General features: G+C 46.1%; 1 protein-coding gene across 4 annotated transcripts in view; it reads right to left on the reverse strand.

The window, feature by feature from the left end:
• Positions 1-205: 205 nt before the first annotated feature.
• EXOC6B (exocyst complex component 6B) overlaps positions 206-23,293 on the reverse strand; it is a 600,442-nt gene continuing 577,354 nt past the window's right edge. For all 4 annotated transcript variants that reach the window (XM_045788250.2, XM_045788249.2, XM_045788251.2 and 1 more), the window contains 2 exons: positions 7,789-7,901; positions 206-3,639 (listed from right to left, as the gene is read on the reverse strand). In XM_045788250.2, the coding sequence (XP_045644206.2) occupies positions 3,513-3,639; positions 7,789-7,901 (240 nt within the window). In that variant the 3' untranslated portion in view covers positions 206-3,512. The remainder of the gene's footprint in view (positions 3,640-7,788; positions 7,902-23,293) is intronic.

Below are 23,293 nucleotides of genomic sequence, written 5' to 3' on the forward strand. Positions count from 1 at the left end.
GGCAGGAAAACCTAACCCACGGGTTTGGGATGTTTCCAAGGGCTCCTTGCCTTGTGTGGCGGGGAGGATTTCTCCCCCCTCAGGCCTCTGCCTGCTCATGTCCTCAGTCCTGTTGAGGGGGTGCAACGGCTGCCACTGAATTCGCCAACCATAGCTGCGCTGTGCGAAAGGGGCAGAAGAACCAAAAAACCATGAGACAACACCGTGGCTTTTGAAACAGGTACATAGGCTCCCTTGTTTAATAGCAGTTAAGAGAAGAAAATGTACAGGAGGAATAAACATGCTCTTTCTACACGGGAGGCCCCCACTGACCACGAGGCCCATCTGCATCAGTAGCTTTACTAGTGAGTCTTAAAGAAAAAAATTCCCTTTAGAGTTAAAAATGGACTCTCCTAAATTTCCTCCATAAATGTGCAACTATTTGTGCAAAATAAAAAGGCCATTTCCAACACATGAGTGAAAAGTAATTGCGAACGCAGGCAAAGAAAAGAAAAAGAGGCAGCAGAAGCAGCCAGGAGCAGAGTCCTGGGAGAAGGGAGGCGAAGGGAGGGGGAGCTCTGTAGCAGGCCCCGGGGAGGGTGGAGAGGCTTTCTGAGGAAGGGCATGGCCATTGCCAACCTTGGGGCTAGAGGGCCCTGGGTCTTGCTGAGCAAGCACTTGCCAAGTGGGCAATGAAGCTAGGCTGGCTTTGAGGCCCGAGAGACTGTTAGGCCTGGTATGCAGTGGAAATGCTGGGGAGCGCTCCTTGGAAGCTGGACACTCCTTTTGCCAACAGGGACACTGCTGGTTCCAATTTCTAGGTCCTGTTCTTCCCCACCCCCAACAGCTTCATTCCCAGTCCACTCAAAGATTTCCTGTGAATGCTAAGACTATACGAGCTGCCTACACTTCTGTAGAAACCTACCAGGGTCCCAGACCAGAATGTCCCTTTAGAAACACGGACTGGCTCAAGAACTGGCTCAGTGTCACGCCAACTCCAAGGCCCATAGGCTTCTAGCCACCAGTGTTCTTGCTCTCGTATTGAGGCCTGCCGGGGCACTTCCACACCTCTGGGCATCTGAGGCCAGGTCTTAGGAGTCTGAGGGGCATGGGCGCATGTGCACAAATCCTCTCAAGGGCTGGCCCAGCTACAGGCCTAGAGACAAGACTCAAAAATCCGACTTCGCCAATCCAAACAGCTTGGACGTTGCCGGTCCCTGTTTTTTGACCTTCCCTTGCCCAACAAGAGTGTATCTCTAGAGACAACTCAGTAGCAGCATGTTGGTTTCGTCAGAGAAGACTGAAGACAGACTGAGAGGGAAGAGATACACCAAACGATCCTCCCCTAGGAGTCCTGAGCTTGGGTAAGTGTGTTCTTTAGAGGGACTTCCATGTACGACGTGCAGAGGAAACCCCATTCCTCCACCCTGTCTACTTTTCCTCTACGGCAGTCTTTCCAGGGTACGGGATTGAGACCAGACCAGCACCGATGACTCAGAAAAGACAAAAACTGACATGCTTAAGGTTCTCTCTGTCCCGTGTCCCAGTCTCAGTACTCCAAGCTGAAAGGACCTTGCTGCCAACAGGGGACCAGTGAAGGGGTGTGTGTTGGGCCCTTCTTAAGCAACAGGACTCCAGATTGCTCTCCTTCAACCAAACCCAGGGCTCGGGCGATGGCATCTGGGGTCTCATTCCCATGGCCCCCCACCCTCCCTTGCCTTTTGCAATTCTGGGGCCAGCATTTACCCTCGATCCTCATCCTGAGACCCTGGGCCAAGCACCCAGGCCTCAAGGTAAGCCTTAGAAAGCTTCTCCAGAGCTTCCATGCAGCCTGGCGTCTCCAGCTTTGAGGAAGGCTCAGGTCTGTGTGTGTACTCTCTTCCCCCTGGTTTGCAAGTTGGGATGGGATACGGGGGGTTTGGGGTGGGGAAAGAAAAAGGAAGTACTGCCCTCCCCAGAAGCAACTCAGTAGCTGACAAAGGTGGTGAAGAATTCTGTCTGATGAGTCTCTCCTCCCACTAATCCAAGCTGGAAATGCCTGTGTGGCTTATTTGTCATTGTTTGCTGATGCACAATTATACGCTTGCCGGTAGCCACAGCAGCACCTTCCTGAAGAGTCCTAAAGTGCAGGCTCCTCTGACTGACCTCACAGCAAAGCCCTTGCACCACGTGGCAGGAGCCCACGTGCGACACTGGACACAGCCTCCAAGCTAGCTAGTCCAGGCTCCCTTGCCAAACTCCAGAATGCGCGGGATGGGATTGCAGACCACCTTTCTCAGGTGAGGCCAAAAGACAGCTACGGGGATCTCAGGAGAGGATGGAAGGCTTGGGCTTGAGGAAGAAGAGCTTCACATCTAGGATATGACTTAGTAAGGGACCGCTGGGCCAGAGGCAACAAACTACTGGCCATGGTTGGCCCAGTCTACTTCATGGTGACAGTGGCTCCATCCCGACAGGCATCCTGTCCAGCTGCAGCTGCCCCCATAGTGCAGAGCTGATAATGTTTCTTTGAAAGATGGTGGCCAGAGAGCTGGCTTTCAAACACAAGGAGTACTCCCGAGTAACTTTCAGGTTTTACCTAAGGGTAAAGGAAGGGCCATTTCCAGCGTCTGGAATCTGACTTATCCCAATGACACTACTGAAGGAGGCCAAGTCTGAGACTCTCTGTGAAGATCAATGGAAAGAACTGTCGATCTATGCTCTGAACCAAGTGCCCCGACCCTGAAAGAAGACGATGAGATGAATAGGGAAGGGACCGAGGCTCTGATTCCATTCACACTGGCTTTCAAGAGCTGATAAAACTCCTCCTGGTGTGAAGCAACCTGCCCTTAGTCACGGGGTCCAATTATCACCACTGTATACTCAGCTCTATCTTGCCCCAGAAAAATCAGCAATAAAAGCACTGGGTCAGATCTGGGCTAAAGAAACTGCCACCCTTGGGGGACTGGAGTGAAGCTGTCATCTGGCCACAAGCCATGCTTGTTCCCCAGCCAATGAAAGTTGGTGGGTTGAGGAGATATGAACCCCCAGAACCATGTGCTGGTCTTTCATACGCTAAACAGTAACATTTTCCAGGTCCTCTCCTTGCATCGGGAAGGGCCAACCCCACCTGTGTGGTGAATGGGGCGCCCGGGAGTGAACAGGATATACTTTATTATCTTTTCGCCTACTCACCTTACCTCCCAGTGCCAAGGACCCATTTTGTTTGTGTCATTCCTGAGCCCCAGACCTAGGCTTTAGAGCCACATGAAAGGTGGGTCAGCATCCTGGGATTGGTGACACCACCATCTCCAGGCCACTACAGAGAGTACAGTATGACTTCCCCTGTGTCCCAGCCTAGCCACACCTCACGTACTTGCTTTTTCTTGTGCCTCTTTCACTATAGGGAAAGGTTATGTGAATACTGTACACAGGTTATTAAAAAAATACATTTGCTCTCTTTGAAGAAGAATGCACAAATGCAGGGCCAGCCGGGGCTGGGTCCCGGCGTCTGGGGCTGTCGTGAGCAGCCTCTGCGGGCCCGAGGCCAGCCTTCACGAGTGGTGGCTGCTGATGAGTCCCCGGAGCTGCTTGGCCACAGTGTCAATCAATTTCTGCTTGTCTCGCTCATTTTTCCGAAACTGTGCAAACATGTTGTTCTTGCGGCTAGTGTCCTTCATCCTAAACAGAGAAGGAAAGAAGGAGAGCAAAGTGTTTGAGGAGGCAACGGTGGAAGGAGAACGGATGGGAGGTAGGATGGCACCGTGCATCTTCACCTCCACCCAGAGCTGAGAGAGTCGAGAATATTTCCATTGTCAGGCCCATACCTACCTACTATTCAGGAAGCTGTCCTGCTGGCATCCACAGCCCTCCCAACCTCAGTCACCTTTGGAAAATAGTCCAAAGCCAGCTACGGAGGGGCCAACCCCTTGATCGTCCATACCCACCCTACCTCCTTCCCTCCCCTCTATCTCCAGGTACGCTCCTGTTACAGGCATCTGGGGCATGCTAAAGCCCTGATGGTCAATAGGCTCTTACATAACATCTAGATCTAGGATCCACTTATCATCTCCTGAGCTTATGAAATCCTGCTGGGACCTTAGAGCTGGTATTTGAAAAATAAAGCAGAAAAATACTCTCAACTAGTAATTCTAAGAGGAGATGAGTAACTGAAAGCCACCGTGTATTTCTAAATTCCGCCAGTCGGTTCCTGGGTCCCATCCCTAACAGAACTAAGGGCCTGACTGATCTCCTCTGTCTCAGAGTAAGGACCCAGAGGCGGTGAGGTGGCTGAGTGCATCGTGAGGAGGATAGCAGGTGGACCATCCTTTCCCTTGATGAGCCAGAACTTTAGGCAAGAGAAGCTCCTGAGAACTCAAGGGCTGTCCATATCCTCAGACCTTTGACCTTCGCAGAGCTTTCTATTACCGGGTCCTGCTAAAGCTCCAGAGATGGCATATTCTTAGAGCACAAACCATGGGCAGTTCTGGCCAACACTTGTGGCCAGATGGAAAGACCTAACCAGGAAGCATGGATAAAGTCAAGACCAGGCTGTGGTTTCGCAGAAACACCCAAGTCTGAGTAAGCCGTTGTGACAGAACGTGGGGATGTGCTAATCCCTGCAGAGTCCACAACCTCTGACACCTGACATCTGACTGTGACCTCTGGCCTCCGCCTCTGCACACCGGCCCTCCAGCCCACAGCTAGTTCCGGTGTTAGAGAATTACGAACACTGCCCAGACTAATTTCTCCTTGGAGTAGGCATTGGTGGTCTTCACCACCATCCCCCAGGAGCTGGGGCAACTCTCTGGCTCCACAGCTCCCTGGGCTGCATGGAGACAGGTCAGAAGAAGCAGGGGGGAAGGAACCTGGTAACCCTGGTAATCTACGCCCAGGTATACTTCCCAGGGGCCTCTGGCCAATCCTGGCCCATTTTTTCCTGTGGGGTGGCCCTTGTGCAGAGGGACAGATGTGAGGCCAATGGGTTAAAAGGCTAGAGATACCACAAGGGCATTTACATTCACGAGGCCAGGAGATTCTGATGAGCACCAAAGCTGTGTGGTTGGGGCTGACATTGACGGCCGCTAATGAGTTGTGACTTCTTTCACAGATCTAAGCTTAAGGGCCTTCGGGCTGGAATTACTCAAGGGAACTCAGAACACTGAGTACAACCACCCACACGTGTAGGACTGAGCTTGGAGGTGAGGAAGAAGAAGAGGTGACAGAGGTCAGTTGGAAAGAAAGCACACGGGTCCTCGAGGCTATGATGATGACTGTATTTGGTCCCGTACATATGAATGGCACAATTATGTTTGTGGAACTGGCCTGGCTTTAGATTATTTATTCCAGAGAAGGACTCCTTATCCTTTGCTGCATATGCTCTGAATCTAAACGAAAACAACACAAAACAAAGAAAGAAAGAAGGAAGAAAAAACCCTCCCTACACACATAGGGTGTTCATTTTAATGTCCTATGTGATCATGAATTTCATGACGACTCGAAGCCCCCAGAGATGGGGAGCCAGAGTTGGCTTTCAGCTTCCATGAGGAAGCTCCCCAATAAGGTAGGAGAAAGGGAGGAAGAAGGTAGTCCCTGACCCTCAGAGGCTAGGAGTGCTTGGCCAGTAAGGCCTGGGGTTGGGAGTACTCAGAAGATAAAGTCCAGTGCCCCGACGGCTGACGGCGGCATGCCGGTTTGTGCCCTGGGTTGCTCCCAAACCAAAGGGGAGCGCTCCTCCACTCCCCTCCTATTCTGGAAGACTGGGATCCTGATCTACTCTGGCTATGGCCACCTCTCATTGACACAGGGGCCACTTCTCTTTCCTGAATGTCCTCAGCAGGTCTTTGGGCTTTGCATGTCTCACCCTGCCAAGAAGCGCCAGGTTGAAAAGGAGAGACTGTCAAGCTCTGGTAGTAGATCTGGCTGGGCGAAAAGCAGGAAAGGGCTTCAGGTAAAGGGACTGATTCCTATGAGGCTGGGAAGTAGGGATTTTAGTGATCTGGGCAGCCTGTGGCCCTACTGTGTTTGGGAGGAAGCTTTTAAACGCTTCTGATGGGTTGGGATAAGCACATGGCTTTGTTACTGTTCGGCTTCCAGAACGCTACACAGAGGCTGCTTATGTTAGCCCGTTGCTGAGCCACAGAAGGTGGATCAGGTGATATTTAGATTTAGGGATTCTTAGGAACACACAAGTAAAGGACCGTTGGGAGAAGAACTGGAAGGGAATCCTACAGCCCATTTGGACACATAGTGAGTACAACATCTAAACACCAACTGAAAGGCCCAAATGTCCCTCATTTCAGCTGGGATTAGGCCTTGCCTCTAATAAAAAGTTTTCCCCGCAGACATAGGTTCCAGATCTTAACGCCATGGGCTTCAGCACCAGGAGGTGGGCGAGACTGCTGAGGAGCCCCTTCTGTCAGGGCTGAGTTTCAAGCCTTGCATCAGAAGAGTAGAGAGCGTGCCAGGAAGCTGAGTGGGAACAAAGTTTTACCTGCACGAGTGGGGGAAAATCCGGACCGCCACCTCCAGCCCCATAGGAATTGGTGTGCCAAGGGTCACTCTAAGGACCAAGGATAGAGGAGACAGCCAGCCAGCTGGCACCAGGCTAGTTTAGTAGATTAGTATGTCAGGGTGGAGATAACTCACGGGGTAAGGATTTAGTATAGTCATTAGTGTCAGTGAGGAAACCAGAAGGACTTGCCTCAAAGTGATGGAAAAGGCCCAAGTGAATAATATACTTACTCTCTAGATATCCTAGGGAGGAAGGTCATTGGGAGAGAGAATCATGGGAAACAAAGTTAAAATGGAAACATCAGTCTGTCTTGGTCTGGAGAAAGTCGCACCCTGGGCTCTTAGAGGTTCTTGGCTCCAAACACATTCCTCTGCATCCCGCTCTTGCCTACTTCCTATCTCCTCCCCTTCTCCCCTGTAATTGCATAGTAGGGAGGATACACCTTAGCCTTCCCTGCTGCTTAAGGTTCCACTCTGACCTCCTAGACACTGATTCATGCACCCAAGTTCACAGATGGCCATATATGTACTTGCTGTACTGCTTAGATGCAGGGTACTCTTCTGAGAAGCTTCTAAGAAGCTGGCCGTTAACTAGTGTGATGACAAGAGAAAGCTTCCCTTTCACATGGATCTTGGTCTCTGGCCTGCCAGCTCTCAACTAGGTTAGGAAAAGCCAGAGCGAGGCTGCGTAACAGACTGCAGCATCTGGGCGATATACTGGTTAGCCGTGAGCTGTTCCGGAGCTAGCTAACCCGGTCTCAGTGGCAGCACTCTGCTGGCCAGTGACTGCCCAGAGCAGGAATGACACACCTTGTCCAATGCAGTTTTCTTGGGACAGTCGGCACAACAAGGCTCAATCTGGCAGGGAGTGGGAGGGGATGCTGGTGAAGGTTTCAGGAATTCCAGGAACCTCTCTGCTAGAAACCACAGAAGCCATCTTCTATGGGGCTGTTCTATGGGGCTGTCCCCAGATGATTGGGGCCAATCTCCCTCTCTTCACCAGGCGGCCTAAGCCCAAACTGGAGGCATCTTCCTTTCTTGTCATCTCCAGTTAAAGAGATGTTGCCCCATTCAGCTCCAAGGCAATGCCAGAGTCCACCTGACCCATACTTGGCCTAGCTTGTTGGGGCTCAGGAATTAAGAGGCTACAAGAAGAAGGCCAGCCTGCCAAATCCAATGGTGGAGACGACTGGCAACTTCAAGAAGAGGACCTCTCTGCTGTCTTTGGAAGGTACTGGCAAAGAGAAAATGTCTCTGAGCCCGATCCCCGTGCCCCTTCCCCACCTCCCAACGGAGAGCCCTGGACTGGGTACTCACTTCTCCAGCAGCGTCAGAGCTGTCACCGGGTTCACTCGCAGGTACTTGCAGCTGGGCTGACCATAGTCAGCAAGGTAGGTTGACCAATCCCACTGGATGAAGAGATCCAAAAGCTGGAAAATATTCAAACCCCACCCCAGGGATTAATCAGACAAGACAAACCAGGATCTCAGAAGACCCCTAACATCCTTCACTACCAGCTAACAGTAGACTTGAAAAATCAAAATCAAAATGTACTAAGAGAAAGAATGGCTAAAGACCATTGGTATTTTCGTAATGTAACTACGAAAATAAATGTGTACTCAGTAGAAGGTCGGGTGGTCTCTGCCGTAAGCACTGGGGTGCTGTAGAGACCACAGGCCAGCATTCAGCTCTCAGGGGCGGGCCTGAGACTGAGCAAAACACGAGACTGTCATAGTAACTGGTCACTTATTAATTTAATAAATACTTATCAAATGCCTTCCATGTACCAAGCACCGTTCCAGGAGCTCAGAATTCAACAATGAACAAATGCAGGCGGATACAGTCCAGCGGCACATATGCAACTGTATAACCTTTGAGGTTAAAAGGCGTGGGTTCAAGAACCAGTTTCATGACTTGCTGCATTGACTATGCCCAAGTTACTCAGCTGATACCCTGAGACAGACTGAGAAACTATATACCGGTCTCTGGCCCTGGTTACCAGCACAGAGCTCCTAAGACCCTTCAATTCCCTAAGTGATGAGAACACTAAGAGCATCTCTTGTCCGAATATTGGCCTTTGACCTCTGTTTTTGACACAGATCTCCTCAAACCCGTGTGATTTCCTGGGTGGCAGGAGTGTCTTTTGTTCTAATGGGGTGACCCTGGGTGGACTCCCAGATAAGGGCTGGTCCCTGCAAAGATCAAGCCATGATTAGAAGCTTGGAATTTTCAGTCCCACCACCCATTCTCTTGAGAAGGGAGAAAAGCCGAAAATAGAGTTCATGATCCGTCATGCCCGTGTGATGAAGTCTCCATAAAATCCCTCAAGTATGGGGTGTGGAGAGTTTCCGGGTTGGTGAACACGCGGAGATCTGGAGAGTGGTGTGCGCAGAGCCGGCATGGAAGCTCCTTCACGCCCTTTTCCCTAGACCTTGCCCCACGCACCTCTTCCACCTGGAGGCTTCGCTTACGGCCTTTTCCAATAAACCTGTGACCTACTAAAGTGAGATGTTTCCTGAGTTCTGGGAGCTGTTCCAGCAATTCAACGAACCTGGGGAGGGGTCAAAGGAACCTCCCATCTACAGCAGTTGATCAGAAGCCCGGGTTGACAACCAGGTGGTTGGTGTCTCAACTGGGGGGAGGGTCTTGTGGAACTGAGCCCTTAACCTGTGGGATCTGACACTGTCTGCGGGTAAACAGTGTCAGAATTGAGCCCAATTGTAGGACATCCAGCTGGTGTTGCAGGGAACTGCTTGATGTGGGGCAAAACGTCCACGCATTTGGTGACCAGAAGTGTCAGAAACGAAATCTTTCACGTGGGTAGTAAAGGAGACTCGGGGAGAAACGTAGTAGGGAAGCACTGAGTTTTCCCTTTACAGATACAGACATACACACATGCCTATGGCATGTAAACAGGACACAGAGACCACACAGAAACACGGAAGTAAGGCATGAACGGATCACGTAGTGTTACGTGAGGCAACCTGTGTTGCACCTACGTGGACACGGGCTGAGTAGATGAACACCAGGGCCACGGGAGGTCAGGACTGAAAAATGAGCTCAGTCCATGGTTGAGGGTACAGAGCCTGGCGCTGGGGTCAGGAGTGTTCAAGAAAAATGCCACGGAGTTAGGAGTGCCAAGAACTAGATGGGTCTAAGAAAATAATGAGAGCACTCTAAGGGCAAACTGAGTTCTGAGTCTGGGGGAGATTCTGACTTAGAGAAACGTAAATAAATTTTGTCAAAGGCTTTCATTCCCAGATTTAGCCTCAGGTTATCACCCTAACAAATATTTAAGAACTGTAACTGAGTAAAACTAAAAAAGAAATCAGTGCATTTCCAAGGTAGGAGTGACGAAAGGGCAACTGTTGGCTCCCTCTGTAAGCTTCTAGAGGGGGTAAAGTCCCGTTCACACATTGCTACACAGGAGGAAGGCCCCCTAAGCAGTCTTTTTAGCAATGAGATACACGTAAAGGCTTTTGGGACTCAAGACATGTCCCTACTTCTCCCTTTCCAAGAGGTAACTGCTGATGGAGACGAGTGGGCGGCCATCTCTGTGCAGAACAAAGACCAGAGAGGCCTAGAGTCAAATCCAGTGCCAGAGCCTGGGCTCTAGGCACACCTTCCTCCCCTGTCTGTCTTCACTGTGCAGCTGGGCAAACAGGCACTGTGGGCCTTGCCCCGCTTGGCCAAGCCTCCTCTTCCAACCATTCTTTTAGAACAGTTGTTATAAACCTCCTCAGGCAGGACAGGAATTGGCTGACGTCCCGAGCCTAAAACTGAGAAAAGCCCCTATCCCCTCAGCCAAGAAAGGGGTGTTAAAGATGAGAGGAGACGGGGAGAGAGACGAGCAGACATGTCGGTTGGTCTAGGCTGGCCTGGCCCCAAAGGGCCCTCTCAGGCCTCTTTCAGGTCAGGCCTATTTTAGTTGGCAAGTAAAAGGGCTTCTACCACTTCCTTTCACTGCCCCCAAGGCCTCACAGAGCTCTGCTCAAGGAGAGAATTTTCCCTGACTCCCCACTCTAACTGTGGTGTTTCTGTACTGTACTGCCCGAAGACCACGAGAGACAGTTCTCTTCACTTGCTCCAGGAGTGCGACAGACACTCGGGCTGTCCCCGGTTCTGCAGTCCTCCCACCACTGTGCTTCACAAACACAATTACGCTTTCCCCCTAAATCCCAGGAAAAAATTATGAAAAAAAGATAGCCTTCTCTTAATTAAAATGTCTTCTCAGAAAAAGGTGAAAAACCCGGGGGAGCCTGTTACTGTTTGCACACTAGCGAGGGAATACAAAAAAAATGGATGAATAACAAGTTGGATTAGAAAATTCGGAAAACCTGATTTCCTAAAAGTTATTTCAGGTATTTTCAGTTGTGTACACACACACACATGCATTTGATGAAACTACCTTCTTTATTAATGAATTCCTAATTTCTATGATGGAATTAATGGTATCCGTCTTTTCTGATTTATTGCAAAGAATGCCATGTCCTTCTGGATGATGACAACTGGGCAAATCACCAGTGGGGTGTGGAGGGTAGTTCATGATTTAGCTCCACAGTTTTCTATTTTTATCTTCCTGCCCAAGTCTCTCAATGCCAGTACTGAGCCTAAAAGCTCTGGGATGACAAACTCCTTAATTGATCCCACTCTGGGCACGAAAGCTACACAACTCTATTAAGCTCAACCAGTCTGAGCCTGTCCATCCCACTCTGGGTCTGTGTTCCTTTCCACAGTCCTTTCAGGGGCCGGTGCCCAGATCTTACGGGCTCCTCTGCGAGAGATGGACATAGACTAGAGTCTGGGGAGTATTTAACCAAGTTAGCTGTACAGGGCACGGTTCCACTGGATTCCATGGAACAGTGTTTGGAGGCCAGGAGACCCAGCAGGCCTCTTGATTGACACAGCACTTTGAAGACTGACTTTGCAAAGGCGAGCCAGCCCCTCCCAGCCTGGGTCTCCACATACAATGGCCTTGTTAGATCTCAGCGAAGTCTCTCTCAGGGATGCAAAACGTTCAGTCACCACTAATGATCGCATTCTTTTTAATTTGTAAGGTTTTTCATTTGGAAATAATTTCAAACTTATCACAAGGTTGCAAGAATAAGCATAGAATAAAGAACATCGTATGCCTTCCTCCCACATCCATCATCAACATTTCACACCATATGCTCCAGCCTTCGTGTGCTCTTTCTCTCTTTACACACATGGGCACACAAGATCGTTCTTTTCCGAGTCTCTGGAGAGCACACTGCTTGTACCCTGCCCTTTATTTCAAATACTTCAGCATTCCTAAGTATTGGAGATATTCTCCTGCATAACCATAGTAGTTTTCAACTGCGATAAATTTAATACTGATACAGTCCGTATTCTAATTTTAGAAATTGAGTCAATAATGTCCTGTATACAGACTTTGGTTTTGCTCCACGAAATCACATAGCTTAGGACGAGGTATTACATTTAGTTGTCTACCGAGTCTCCTTTAATCTGGACTATTCCCACAGCCTTTCTTATATTGACATTTTTGAAGAATAGAGTCCCCTGTCTCCTTCTCCCCACTCAGTTCTGTTTTTTTCCTAGTGCTTTCTCATAATAAGATTTAAGACCTGCATTTCTGGCCAGTGCTGCTGGGTACTCCTCAGGGGATCCCGTCTGGAGGTATACACTGTTCATTTGTCTCTCATTGATGATATTAATTTTGAGCACTCAGTCAAGATGTCTGATTTCTCCCTGTCTACGTATCATGTTTTCCTTTGCAACTAGCAAGCAGCGGAGGAGAAAACTTAAGACCATGCAAACGTACAGCTCCTGGTTAAAATTTCCCCTCGGATTTAGCATCCATTGAAGATTCTCGTCTGCCTCAGCTGTACTATGACGGTAGCAAAAGGATGGCATTCCAACTCCACCCTTCCCTCCACATTTATCACTTGTCACGCAGCATTTCTCCCCCATTAACTTATGTATTTATTTATGGTTTGGATTCATCGGTTCCCATTTTCTCAATGGCTTATATTCATTACTATACCTAATTAATTATTTTGGTGCTCAACTTGTCCCTGATTTGACAAGCGGGAGCCCCTTTGAGCTGAAGCCTGTGTCCTTGTGACATGCCCCATATATTTTCTGAGGACTTGCTTACTTTCTGACATAATAAGGTGCTGCAGGCTTGTCTTGCATCTACCGCGCCCCAGCCGTTTCTCTGAGGAGCTCTGGTTTCTTTTAGTGGTAATGTTATACGGACCAGGATTTGGGTGCCAGGTGTGGCCATTGCTACTGGGGCGTCTTTGTTCATTGCTACTGGGGGGCAAAGTATGGGGAGTCAAGCCCTTTCAGTGGACAGGGCTAGGAAATACACGCATGTAAATATACATATACATTTGTGTGTGCACACACATATATACATGCGTACATGGGCGTAAGCATGTACACATACATATTTTAGAAATGACGAGTTTACACCAACACCTCCAATCCTAATCATTCTCACAGAGTTCTTTCTTGCCTTCCTCTGTTCCGTATTTGTACGTGCTTTCTTCCACAGTGAGAATCCTGGCTCTCAAGAACATCATCTCAGTTACTAATTTGCTCAGGCCTATAATATATCTAAAATAGGTTCAGAACTACTTGTATATACCACCACCAAAAAAAAAAAAAAAGCTTATTAAAAAAAGAGCTCGAGATTTGCTTGCAATTTTCCCTCCCAACTTAAGAGTGAGTGTACAATCGAACACTGTGTTTCTAAGTCACTTGGGTTGGTTCTTAATTTTCCCTCCAGTGTAGTTATGGCATTCACCTAACTGCAACTGGGTTCATTTGTGTCCACTTGCTTTTAGTTTTAGGCTCCTCCCTCCCATCCTTGTTACTTTTTTAGATATATAGGACATGAGCTTGCTTCCAAAAGTCAACTCAGAGAAGTGTTGTTCCCTCCCTTGCGGTAGCTCTTTTACCCCAATTCCTTCCATGCCTCACTGGTAACCAGCTCCACTGGTTTTGGATTTGTCCTCCTTACGGTTCTCTTTGCGAAGATAGGCAGAGGCACCTACGCTTTCTTATTTCTCTTTCTTTCTTTCACAGAAAGTAGCCTATTATATATGCACTTTCAGAACTCTTACTTCTTGATGCCTTATAAGTAGGCGGTGGATGGAGAAGAAGAAAGGAGGGTCCGAGGTGGAAGACGGAACTTAAGGTCACTTCCACGATCTTTATAATTTGAATATCACCTTGCAATTTTTACTGTATCCTCATGCTCTGTGTTCTTTCTTATTTACTCAACATTTTTCCTTTGTATCGATTCATGTTTTGATCATAAGAAACACGTAAAAGAACACTTGACATCACTCTCACAAATGGGAACCCATCCTACTTGCCATAAATGGAAGATGTCTCAAATACTAACGCCACCGTGAGGCGTTGTCCCCGCCACAAAGACTAAAAGGGAATAGCGTAGGACATGGTTTAGTGCTTCACGGTGCCTCTAGGTGCTATCTAAACCCGCATCTTCAGTACTGGAATGCGTTCTGTACTTCCAGTATTCCATCCACTCTATTTTGGGTTTTGGTTGTGACTTCAGCCAAGAATTCAGTGATGCCTGTGTGCCTGGAACCAAGTTAAGTGATCTGTGTGTACCAAGGAGCACTTACGACAAAAGTTTCAGCCAAGTGTCAGTCTCATTATGAGAGAAGATCAGTGTACGTACAGCTTCTGTGTGCTGGGCTGGTCAAGAGGGTCCAGAGCCAAGGGTCTGCTTTGGCTGGTGAGGCCTAGCAAGCCTGGCTGGGTTGGGAAACGTGCTAACACAACCACAACGTAGTTCATTTTGCCCACAACCAGGTATCCTCATGAGTGTGTTTCCCTGTCGTTGGCTTTTGGGGAGTTCTTACTTCTGCTTCCTGATTCTGCATGGGATGACTTCTGATAGGATTTACAGAACCACACTTTGGGCCTGCACTATGCTCATTCTATTTATATTTCTTAAAGAGTTTTTTTTTCCCCCTTTAAAACAAATTCCTACTTTTACTTTTAATTTTACTTTATAGTATTCTCTATACCCAACATGGGGCTCAAATTTACCACCCCAAGATCAACAGTCACACGCTCTACCAACTGAGCCAGCCAGATGCCCCTATATTTCTTAAGACTTGTATAAAAAATTATAACTACTAATGTTTAAAAAGTTCAAATGAAGTAACCTTTTCTAATATTTACTCATAGGATTTGAAACAGTAATAATAAAACATATTTGCTTGTCTCAGATGTTCTTACTGAAGATGCAAACCCATTGAATTCGGCAAATGTTTTTAAAACATCCACCATGTGCAAAGACCAGGGCTGGGCCTTTCAAGCGCCATTAAAATAAACGGTTTACCCTCATATAGAAGAATAAAAGAAAAGCATGAATAACTGTAATCCGAGCCGAATCAGTGAAATGCTATTAAATGACATACCGACTATTCCTCCTTTTTGAACCATCAACTGAACGTTTTGTAAAATTTTTACTTATAACAAAATTTAAAATTTAAATTTATGACAAAATTTAAACAAATTGTGGTGCAAACCACAACACACACACACACACACACACACACACACACACACACACACTCTACATGTGCTTTAAGTTTAATGCCTTAAAGGTGGTGGGAATCATCTCAGTGATATTAAATACCAGTTAGACTTTTTTCACTGTCATAGAGTTCAATATGGAAATTTGCCGGTTTTTTATTAACATCGGTGGCAGATTTAAAAAAATTTTTTTACCTTTGTAATTAATACACACTTCTGTAGGGAGTTATACTTTGAGGCTAGGCAAATCTCCTGTTTTCCCTCAAACTTTTGTCCACCAACTTTAATATCCATTGGCAGTACCTGCCTGAGAAAATATTTACGGTGGTGGCGGACGATTTCTCTCATTCCTTCTGTAGTTATTAATTGGAATTCTTCTATGAGGAAAAGTACTGTCCCTTCTCCACCATTTATTTATTTGTCCAATTATTTATATCAATATGACCTCATGAATATTTATTTTATTTCCTGGGCTAAAATCTAATAAGATCATTATTTATATTTTGCTTTTCAAATTGTTCCAGTTTTGGTCATTAGGAATTCCTTCAGATTGACTCTTCAGAGTATTTTCGACTAGTCCTACCTTTTCTGAACACTTGCTTACTTTCTGGCACTAAGATGTTGCAAGCTCATCTTGTATCTTCCCTGCTCCTACTCTGCAGTCAGTCATTTTTCCAAGAAGCTCTAGTTCCTTCTACTGGAGAATGGTTTTTAGAAGCCAAGATCTGGGCAATTAGCATGCTCCTTCCTACCGGGGTGTTACTGCTTCTAGGTCATCTCAGTGGACAGAGCTAAGAAATATATGTATGTTTACTAACTTGCACGTAACAAACACATCTATATTTATTTCTGTATCTATTTCTGTATACGTATTAAAATCATGAGGTCCTATCTGATGTCTCTGATTGCAGTCCCGACACCACAGGGTTCATGCTAGCCTTTCCCTCTTTCCTTCTTTATCACTTCTTTCTCTGACGGTGAGAAAACTGGCTTTCATTGTCTGTAATATATTTTACCTACTTGTTCAATTCTAGCATAAAGTATTTTGGAATTGCTGGCCCATGCTCCTGTGAGAAACAAATTTACTAACTAGACTGTAGTATGTATTTTTTTCTTTTTGTCTTTAGGCTTATAATTTCCACTGAAAATACTGGTTTTTGAATTACTTGGGTTCGTTCTTTTCTTCCCTACTCCTTTCAGCGTGGTTGTATTATTCTTTCATAATTCAGTTAGACTCATTTTTCACTGCTTGTGTTCCATTTTGGATTCCTCCCACATTCTGGTTGATTTTTATTATTTATTTATTTTGGGGAATGAGTCAGAGCTATATAAAAATTGTATTCAGAAGTATCGCTCCCTCCTCATCCCAACTAACCTGTTCTAGTCGCTCCGCTTCTTTCTACATCTTTCCTATCCGCCCATTGCACGTAACCAATTTGGTTTCTGGTTTACCCTTCTTGTATTACTTTTGTACAAATGAGAAGATACATGTGCATTTTCTTATATCCTTTTCTTTCTCACTTGAAGGTTAACATACCATAGATACTCTTTTGCGCTTTGCTTTTTTTCACTTAATGATATGTCCTAGAACTCTCTTCCTAAATGCTATTTTCTTACTAATGATCATATTCTTGATTTATTCATAAAAATGCTATTTTTGTAAACCAGGTAAGTCATTTTTCAAGCAACAGGCCAGACATTATGTTTTGGGGAGTTTTATCATTAAACTGGCGGCACAGGAAAGTGTTCGATGCTTACGGAGTAGGACATACTCTGGATGGGTATGAATGATGTAGGATGAATGTTAGGGCTACTTCAATCAAAAGCAAGCTCACTACTCAGTCATTAATGATGCCTTGACTGCAAACACAGAGTTGTCTGTCCATGGAATTTCTTAGAAGCGGACAGCTAAAGTAGTGTAGTAGTTGATGTGAGACTTTCTAAGCTACATAGCTTAACAAAAACTGTAAATTATATCACTACTGGTTTTATACAAAAATATGTACAAGTGGGAAAGGACAGGACAAGGAAAGATATTTGAATCCTGTTATCCTAAGCGGCTACTATAATGGACTCTCTCTCTCTTTTTGCCTCCTGTATGACGTTTAATCTATAAGACTTCTAATTAGGGCTTTGGCAGTTCTAAAGTTGTCTCTACTACATTTCTTAGTTATTTCAGAACACTCCCATGGTTTAATAGAATTCACATTAAAATCCTGATTTCATGGGGGATGCGGTGGGGAGGACCAAGACCTGGAAAGGAGGGGCAAGGTGCTGAAAATCACATGATAAACATGTGGTAGAGATAGCTTAATGGCTTACACACTCCCCAAGATGCCACAGCTGTTTATTTTTAAAAATCCTCATTGATCCAGGGGCACCTGTGGCTCAGTGGGTTGAGCGTCCAACTCTTGATTTCAGCTCAGACCATGATTTCAGGGCCATGGGATTGGTCTCCATGCTGGGATGGAGGATCCTCTCTTCCCTTCCCCTCCCCCCATGCAGGTGTGAGCGCACACACACACTCTCACTCTCTTAAAAAAAAAAAAATCCTCATTGATCCAGGCTCTGGGTTGGGTACTTGGCTGAGGCGAGGTCAAACTTCTAAACAGACTTTCTTTTTTGCAGGGGTAGCTGAGAAAGACTAGAAAAATCCAAATGACTCAAAGTGAAAACTAGTCCAAGGCCACAGAGTGAGTTAACTGGACAGAGTACAGACAGCATTATAATAAGCAGAACAAATGCCAACTTCCAGAAAAGGCCTTTGGAATGAGATATTAAGATAAAGTAGGGCTCTGCTGCTCTTGGTTAGTGCACACCAACATACACGCTTCTCTGGCAGAAAATGTACAAGTAATTCAAATGGATGAGTTATGCATGGGTAAAGGAGTAGAAGGAAATCTTCAAGTAAGAATTATAGATTAATATTTAAGCAAACAATTCTGATGGTGCCCTTGTGCTCACTTAGGAAGAAAGGACTGCCCAAAGAACTCAGGAAGTAAAGATGAAGAGACTGGTGAAGAATGCCCTGCCTGTTTCCACTACTGGACTAATGCTTGTCAACCAAACCAATTCATATCGTGCTTACTCTTGGGGAAGAGAATTTAAATTTTTGCCTTCATTTCTAATTTTGTAATCCGAGCCTCATCTCCCATGTAGATGAGGAGCTCGCCAAGGATGGGGACCATATTTTCTCGTTCTGACTACTCCAAGCATGGACCAGCGTAGGGCTAGATTCCTAGCAGATGGTCAGCAAAGACATGTTACATGGAATTAAAATAGGTGAACTAACATTTTGTAGGTACAATATTGGCTAGCTGGTGGGACAGCCTTGTAATGGGTGTTTTTCACAAGAAACTTTCCAATGGATCAAACCTAAGGTCCTCTTGACCAGCACTAGAAGGGTGGTTGAATGAGGAAGAAGGAAACATAGAATAGGAGAGGAAATACCTATCACACGTGAGTGGGAACCCAGCCCTGGATAGGTGGTTCCGAGGTTCCAGAGGAAGATCCCTAGAACTACCAAACGGGGACTCAGCCGTTGTTTGGCTCCAAGGTGACATCTGGGCTGGCTCCTAGTGGGCAGCGTGGGGCCTACCTCACATCAGGGAGAGCCTCGCTTCCCAGAATGTCTGCAAAGATTCCATGGGAGTAAAGGATCGTAGGAGCTAAGGTACACACAGACGGACACAGATACAAAGACACACTGACAACAGCCGCACCTCTTTCCCCTGGGGGTGCTTTTCTTTACATGTTTTCTCTTGAACAGGCACACTGAGTCTTGTAGAGAACTGTGCTCCCAAAGGTGTGCCCTTGAAGTAAACTTGCTGTACCAAACCCTGAATTTGCACTTTATGTATATTCCGGAAGAATTCTTCATGTGAAAGAGGAAAGATTACAAAATGAGTCCAAATAACTTACTCTTCTGAGACATTTAACATAGAATCTCACTGACAAAATTCTAAATACGCTACCTCTTCAGAACATGGCTGCTATATAAATACAGTAAACTTCCTCCAGAGAACAGTAACATACAGAACACTAAGCCAGGCAAAGCTTCTTTTGTCTAGTCCCTGCCTTGGATGAAACCATTGCATCATTATAAAGTATTTTTCATAATCACTGATGCACAGGTGTCTGTTAGGAGGCAGGTTAACACAGCAAAAAAGAGCCTCAGGCTGGGGGTTCCCTGGCTGATGATGTGACCCCAGATAAGCCACTAGCTCTGTTTCCTCCTTCTGATAATGGAATCATAACAGCTCCTATCAACAGCTGAGGGCAGAGCAAGAGAAGGACTGTGAAAAGCCCACTAAGGAGCATGGAATTGACTACCGGCCCCTTTGTGCTCACTGCCCAAGATCTCCCTCTACTCCCTGTCCCTGACCGCAATCTGGGCAAGTGGAGGGAATTATTTTAACAAACATAAACTGAGTACCAACAATGTATCAGGCAGTCTTCTGGAAGGATAATACGGTATCTGGAGTCGAGGAGCTCAGGCCCATAAGTAACAGATACAGAATGATGCGAGCACTCTAAAAGGTATTCTAACAGAGAGCAAAGAAAGTTCAGAAGAAGGGCATCGAAGGATGTGAGCACTTGAAGAGGTACTCTAACAGAGAGCAAAGAAAGTTCAGAGCAAGGGCATGTAAGCCTGAGCAGGTAGGTGGGGACTGCCTTATAAGTAAGCAGGACAAATGAGCAAGTGATAAATGGCCTCATACGCTAAGCTAAGGAGATTGAATTTTAGCCTCGAGGCTGCTCTCCTTGTTTTCATCAAAGCTGCTATCTGCTTTCTTCTAGATCATGGGATGGAAAACTACAGTTACCACTTGTTTATGTAAATAAAGTTTTATTGGAACACAGCCACGCTCATTGGTTAACATATTATCTATGACTGCGTAGAGCTTTAAGAACCGAGTTAAGTAGTTGTTGACAGACCAAAGACCTAAAAAACCTAAAATATTCTCTATCCAGTCCTTTACATTTCGATCCAGGCCACGGAGGGCAAGTGTGCTCTGAAATTTTCTCAGATGTGAAATGTCTAATATCTACTAAATTAAAGAAGAGACAGAAAGAAACCGGCTGCATGGAGACCCTTCTGATTGTAGTGAGGGGGCAAAAACTTCCTTAATGAAGATAATCCGGCATCAGAATTCTTTTAGGGCAGAAAAATGGGTTTGTGGTTCGCTCTGTAAGATCCCCAAGGTGCCAAGACATGTAGTACAGGAGAGGGAAGGAATCTGTTCCTCTGGTTCTCGACAGAAAGGGGGCTAACCTAAAGAGATGGGACTTAACTAACATGTGTGAGAAGGGCTAAGAGGGAAGTTCCTACTGGTATGATGGCCCCAAATGACTTTGAAGAGCCGGGATGTCTGATAAGTGACTGTTCTGAAGCTGTTTGCTGTGTACTATGGGATATAAATCTCCCCTAACAACCCGTGCCCTCAATCCTAATCTTTGGACAAATCAATTCTGCTCTCAATTGCTTGGGTGAATGAGTTATTTATTTATTTCTTGGTGAACTCTGTGAGGCTGTTTTCCACCTAGAAAGCTGCACAACTGCACCGTGGAAATGGGAGCCCAGGAAAGAAGACTGGAGGTATCTAGGGATTCACAGAAGCCTGAAGAAGGCCGTGGGGTTTCCCACAGGCCAAGGACTTGGGGTGGGGAGAGGTACCCAGTTTCTCTGGATCTCTACGGGCTTATACCTGAGTTTTGCAACAATGGCCACTCAACAGGCTGGCTCCCCGGCCTCCTGCTCTTTTACTCCCCTGGTTGAGTGAGGGCAGGAGAAGGGGCAAGTAGTGGCTGTGCGGTCCCCGGCTCTCCCGCCAGCCCGGCTGCCAGGCGCGGATGGAGGCCTCATTAAGCTCTTTATCAGGGACCCACTGCGCATCAGCAGCTGCCCCTGAAAGGGAACGTCATGCCGAGAAATATTTATTTGCCTCATAAATGTGGGTTTATAGGTTTGCTATCTAAACTTTTCACCTCTGAGACTACCTTGGTAAAGAGAAAAAGAAAGCCAGGGAGGCTTAAGGCTTTCCCATTGTCATCAGCGGGTGCCTGGGGGGAGACTCCCAAATAAAACTGCCAGCACCAAGCATTCCTTTGTCAGAGACTGTCCTGTAAGGCCATTTCTCACGGATGACAGCATCTATCCTGCTGCAGGGGCAGAAGGAAAACCTATTATCACGTTGGGTGATAATAACCATACTGTACACACACGTTCCGGGGGAGGCTGGGAAGCCTTCGCCACGGGCTGCCAGACTTGCCCCTCGCTGGGGTGGGGAAGGCAGGCGGGTGTGGGTTTTGGATGGAGCTGCTGCCCCGGATGTCGTGGGAGAAGGAGGCAGGAGCCATGGGCCAGGGCTCACTCCTTTTCAGCACACTGCGATTTCTTTGAGGCTCTTAGGTAAGTGGATTAGGGGCCATACTGCTGAGTTTTTAAGTAAACACCCTCCCTCTCTGGCCAAAATGAGTAAGTGGTTTAAACCCCCGTCCCCTGCAAGGATACTACGGATTTAAAATAATATTAACAATGTGAATATAAGCAAACACCAAGGAAATGGCAGAGCTCACAGTCTCTGTCATGTGCAAGCTCTTTCTCATCCACATTATAAACACAATGATGAGCAAATCAGATTAGATAAAGCTGCCCTCCAAATTTGAAATGATTAAAAAAGCTATTTAAAATAGGATTTATGGAGCGCCTGGGTGGCTCAGCTGGTTAAGTGTCTGCCTTCAGCTCAGGTCATGATCTCAGGGTCCTGGGATCGAGCCCCACATCAGGCTCACTGTTCAGTGGGGAGTCTGCTTCTCCCTCTACCCCTGCCCCCTGCTCATGCTCTCTTTCTCTCTCTCTCAAATAAATAAAATCTTAAAAAAGAATAGGATTTGTATCTACTATTGTGAGTAATGAACTCTACTCAACCTACGTACATATTGTGCCTTGAAGTATTAATGACAGGAATGTCTGTATACACTCACACAGGCTTACGCAAAGCCGACTTCCGAAGGTAATGATAACGTTCTGTCTCTTAAACTGCAGTGGGGAGGGGCACGGTATGCGTGGTATGGGACTGTCCTTTTGTAGACATTCAGCATCTAATTGTAATAAATAAATTGTTAACAAATTGTTATATACATAAATGTAAGGGGTGGCATCCTTAAGACTTTTGGCCAACAGCGGCGGCCAGTCAAAAAAGTTTGGAGACACTGGTTAGATCACCTGCAGGAAAAACTGTCCAACATTCATAATGAAAATGCTCTTTTATAAATGGATAAATTAAGAAACTCAGTTGTAAAAAATTACTTCTTGCCTTATATGAGTCATTACGAATTACAGCCTGGGAACTTTATGGTAGACATAAAAAATATATCTAACATTAAAGGACAGTAAAGCTGGGAATGTCCTTCTACTCTGGGTAAGTTTAGAATACACCAGAATCTCAATGGTCTGGGAAATATGCTTGGATCTGGACAAAAGGCTTGGCCTAGACAGCCAACTTCTGAAGACCCCAGCCCAATCAGATATGCATTTAAAACCTATTTTGTTCTGGGTTTGAGGGATAGGAGATTGAATAAATTGCTACCCAGATTTCATTGCCAAATTGTTGAACTAATCAATAGACCTAACAAAGAAGCAGTAGAAAAGTGATTCTCAACCACCGAAGGGTCCTCTCTATTTGTTTTCCCTCTAGAAACTTCAAAGTTCAGAAGGGTTCTTCTGCCTTCCGAAGACTGTGCTAAGTAAACACTAGTTCCTATGAAGGCCACAGTCTCGGTCCCTTTGTGGTTGGTGTATTTGTTGTTTCCCTTGTCGTTAAATTTCTTTCCTTCCTTTCGATTCTGTTTTCCTAATTATATTTATGTATCATTTTAACAAGCCACCTCAAGACCATTTTGGAAATAGGTGGGATTCAACGAATTTGATAAAAATTGCTAGTGAGCGTGGTACCTGCCCTTAGAGCCAAATGAAGGGCCCAGATCGTGAGTGGAGTATGTGTTCAGAGCAAGGAAAGATTTAAACAGAGAAGAGAGAATTTCAAATAAGAGATTAATGAATACCACGGAGCAGAAATAGGAGTAGCTGAGACGTGTTTAAAGGAAGAAGAAATTGGACATTCCTTGAACACCTACTATGTGACAGATACTGGGCTGGGCATCTCACCTATTTCATTGAATCCCCAGGAAAATCAATAGCCTAGGGGGTAGGTATCTCATTTTACAGATGAAGAAACGAAGGCCCCTAAAGGTTAAA

This window comes from Ursus americanus, chromosome 7, assembly GCF_024610735.1.
Source record: "Ursus americanus isolate L20-20 chromosome 7, mUrsAme1.1.p, whole genome shotgun sequence".
NCBI lineage: Eukaryota > Metazoa > Chordata > Mammalia > Carnivora > Ursidae > Ursus > Ursus americanus.